Source organism: Vitis vinifera, chromosome 12 (genome assembly GCF_030704535.1).
Source record: "Vitis vinifera cultivar Pinot Noir 40024 chromosome 12, ASM3070453v1".
Lineage (NCBI taxonomy): Eukaryota > Viridiplantae > Streptophyta > Magnoliopsida > Vitales > Vitaceae > Vitis > Vitis vinifera.
The window spans coordinates 6,766,896-6,770,907 of record NC_081816.1 but is presented as its reverse complement, the minus strand read 5'-3'; the positions used below and the strand labels follow the sequence as shown (position 1 = coordinate 6,770,907).

At 40.1% G+C, this 4,012-nt stretch overlaps 1 protein-coding gene across 1 annotated transcript; it reads right to left on the bottom strand.

Annotated features, from left to right (window-relative positions):
* Window positions 1-418: 418 nt before the first annotated feature.
* On the bottom strand, window positions 419-3,399 carry LOC100248306 (indole-3-acetic acid-amido synthetase GH3.10). The gene is made up of 4 exons (XM_002272524.5): window positions 2,973-3,399; window positions 2,476-2,577; window positions 1,573-2,393; window positions 419-1,231 (listed from the first exon to the last, which is right to left on the bottom strand). Exons 1-4 carry the CDS (start codon window positions 3,290-3,292, stop codon window positions 696-698), a joined length of 1,779 nt encoding a protein of 592 aa, XP_002272560.1. The 5' UTR covers window positions 3,293-3,399; the 3' UTR covers window positions 419-695.
* Between the last annotated feature and the right edge of the window lie 613 nt (window positions 3,400-4,012).

The following is a 4,012-nucleotide window of genomic DNA, read 5'->3' as shown; positions in this document are numbered from 1 at the left end:
AGATTCTGGATCCTCCTCTAGTGAACGTGTCCTTGATGGTTCATTCATTGCATGTACACATTATTGATCATGGTCTGTTGATCAGCCAGCCTTCCCTTTCAGCTATCCTATTCACCCCACCTGCAAGCCTGCAAGCTGCCTATGATGATCATGTGTGGTGGGGACTTTTTCTCTTCATTTTTAACTGAGGAAAACTAATCAATTTCTAAGCCCTTAGCCTCAACTCAAGAAAAAAAGACTTCCATGCCTTACAATCCAACACATACGAGGATTTGCACTTAGCCTCAACTCAAAAATGAATTAATCTGAATAAATCTACATCCAAATGAAATGGGAATATGATAAAGAGCTTCTTGTATTATCTATCATGTCTATGTCTTCCCTTTTGACAGAAAATAATGTAGATAAAACTGAAATATAGAGATCTTCAATGGAAATATTATTTGCCAAAAGGAATCCCTCATATGGTTAGGAGTTATAGCACTGAATTACATGTCATGTAGTAGGATGACACACCCGTAGTGACCAATTCTATATGTCTGGCTAGGCAATGGCAAGCTATCAATGAAATTAACAACGCATTTCTTGGTTGTTTACATCTGAAAATTGGAGACTTTCTGGGAGTTAACAAGCTATTAATGGAGATCAGTAGATGTAATGACTATCAAACATTTGCTGTCTTTCTTTTTCTGGTTTCATCCATAGGCTGTGCTGTGAAACCTTTTAATGGTGCAGACATTGAGAATTCTTAGGAGGACCTCATCAGCAGTGCATCTTGGGGTCTTGAACTGGCTCAATGCCGCACCCTTGCCTATGAAATGATCCAGAATTTTCTTGAAAGTTCCTCTCTCTACAATGCAAAGCTCTAGAGGTCCAATTGAGTGGGTTTTCCTCGATACAATGTAGCCTTGATCGACAAAACACGCGTCCATTTCATTGCAGCATTCGCTAAGTACCTTGTCGTCGGCTTCTCCTTTGATTTCCCAGTAAATTATGTAATGACCAGGTTGCTTCACCAAATCTGCATGGCTTGTGAAATCGACTAGCTCGGCTTTGGTCTTGCCCAGTAGTTGGGAGCCCACCTCCACCACAGACTGAAGATCCTTTTCAGTATTTTTGTCTATATTAACAGTTAAGATAAGCTTTCTCCTGCATATAAAGTTCAGTTTGGGGGTCCCTTTGTGGAAGCCAGCCACTTCAACTACATCTCCTAATCTGTACCTGTACAGACCTGATATGGAAGATTTGAATGAAGGGAATCAACTAAAAGAGAACTTCGAAAATGTAAAAAGGGAAGGGAAAACAAAGGACAGAAACCAAACACTGACTTTTGATCACTCAGACCTTATAACTCTTAGCCAACTATTTGTAAGCAACTACTTGGTTTCAACTTCATCCTCATCAGTCATCCCCAGTTTCTAAGTTCCCTCAATTTGGATTTATTTATATCCTAAGCTTACTGGCATGTTAAGTATGAAGTTTAGAAACTGGTCTAAATGTAAGAATCGGCATTTATGATTTGAAAACAATGAGGCATGAAGGATGAGAAATCAATTAAGTTTTGGAATTTACCAGTAAAAGTTGTGAGGACGATCTCGTACTCCTGTCCAATCTTGACTTGAGAGAGTGGTACTGGTTCATCTTCTATGAAGTCATCAATGGAGGAACTACAATTTTGGTTCTGTCTATAAAGTGGTATGAACTCGAAGTAAGAAAAAGTGGGTATCACTGCAAAAGTCACATTCTCTGGAGGAGAAGAAGGATCTATATTCGCTCCAATCCAACTCTCGGTTGATCCATAATCAGCACTCACTAAAGGCAAGTCCCCAGCATAATGCCTTAGCTTTTTCAAATATGGTTGCATTGATCCCGTCATTATGGAATACACATACTTAGCATTTGGCCAAAGCTTAGGAATTAGGCCAAACCAGTCTTTATCTTCTAACTCCTTGCAACTTGCTTCAATCCATGATGCCAAACCCGGGTTTGGTGATATGATATCGGAGACGGCTTTTCTCACCTTGGGCAGGCTGATTCTTGAGCTGACAATGCCTTCTCTGATGTCACTACATATGTTTCTCCATAGCTCTTCAAAAGTTCTGAATGCCTGAACTATGCTATAAGCAAAAGTGGAAGTTATGAACTCCACTTCATCATGGAAATGGAGGCCAAGGAGGAGATGGCAATATGTGGATTGTTTGTAGTCTCCACTTGAGATTACTTCTTCTGGGCTGCAAGTGAATGACTTTGTCTTCTCCTGTTTGATTTTAAATTCTTCACTGGCAAAATAGTGTGTTGTGGCTGTTCCTGCTATTAAGCCTCCCTTTGTTTTGAATTGTTTGCTGCTGTATATGAATTCGAGGATCCTTCTTCCCGGCGTTATCGGATAAACTCTAGACGCAGACACCCAGAGTAAGATAGAAGCAATAAGTTAACAAAGCTGAACTTGAAAAGGAGAGATTAGGGAAAAGATACCTTGATCTGTAAGCTGCCGCTAACTGAAAAATCTGAAGAGTAGTCTGTGAGCTATGGCGAGTAAAGGGGACATACTTCTGTCTTCCCTCTGTGGTTCCAGAACTGCAGAATGGTCACAATGAACGGGCATCAAATTAAGAATTTTCTTTTGTTTTCGATTCCTTTTTCAGAAAGAGGCAAACAATACATGTTGTTTTCTATCAAATCAATTCAAGAAAGAAGGGAAAGAAGGTTGAAAATATGCTTTGAAGCATGTTTTGAGGTATACTTTAACATGGAAACATGCTTTTCCTTGGTTCTCCAGTACTGATCAAGTATTAACAATCATAGAACATGGCCATGGAAGACAAAAGTAAAAGCAAGCAACAACCCCCTGATTCGCTTGGTAATGATCATTCAGTACTTGCATGGTTAATCAGAAAAAGGCAGGTTTTAGATAGTAAAAATGAAGAGCAAGAAGAGGGAAAAAGGGAATCACACAGAGGTAACTTACTGACCTCAAGGAGAGAGTGGTTATAGGCTGGTTAGTGAGAATGGGAGAGGTGTCCCCATCTGCAATTCTCTGAATATAAGTCTCCAAATCTGCATGGGAGGCAAGGGGGACTAAAGAGGTGTAAAGAGATTCCAATGCACTTGCCTCCATCTCTTGGACATTGATGTCCCCCAGCCATTTCTTGAGATACTCCACACCAGAATTCAGTTCAAGAATCCGGCAAAGCGTCTGAGTCTGGACATAGCCCGTATTCTCTGATACGTCCTCGAACCAACCGATGATTTCATGCTCTCCATTGCTCTCAGCACCAGCAGCTGATTCCATTAGGACACTGATGCTGATGAGAGTCCTGAATGAGAAATGGTGCAAGCTAGCGGTAGCTCTATCTCGAAAATACACAAGACAAAGGAGCCCACACACAATTAATATATCATTCACTTGGTTATGGTTATTATTTATCCAGTCCCTTGTCCTTAGTTCAAAAGAGCAACCAACTTTCTAATATTACTGCAGAGGCTCCATCTTAGAATGGTACGATTGTATGTAGACCACAAGACATGGGGTTATCATTTTCTTGTGAGAGAGATTCTTCTTTAACAAGGGGATGAGATGAGTGAGATAGCTGGGGGACCAAATCCCTACTTGACAGCTGGGTCTCTTCATTTTTCCCTCCATTTTTGAAACTTATACGCCTAAAAGTTAAAACTTAAAACTCTTCTTTAACTTCCCCATTATTCCAACCCCTTCACTTCTAATTATTAGCCATGGGTTTGGTTGGGTTGGTTTGGGTTGTTCTTTGCCTTGCCTTCTCTTGATTTGTCTGACCCAAGACTGAGTTTGTTTTCCCATAGGAAACATTTATAAAAGAAGATGAAAATTTCAGTTTAGCTCTAATTAACAACATTAATTTCCCCACATCAAATTTTTCTTCCTTTTTTTTTTTCTCCCCTTTTCAGATGAGGAATGAAGCCTTTCCAGACGTATAAGTTTTGTCCCCATTTTCATCATGTGCCCTCAACTCCCCTATTTTTCTATGGCAAAGAT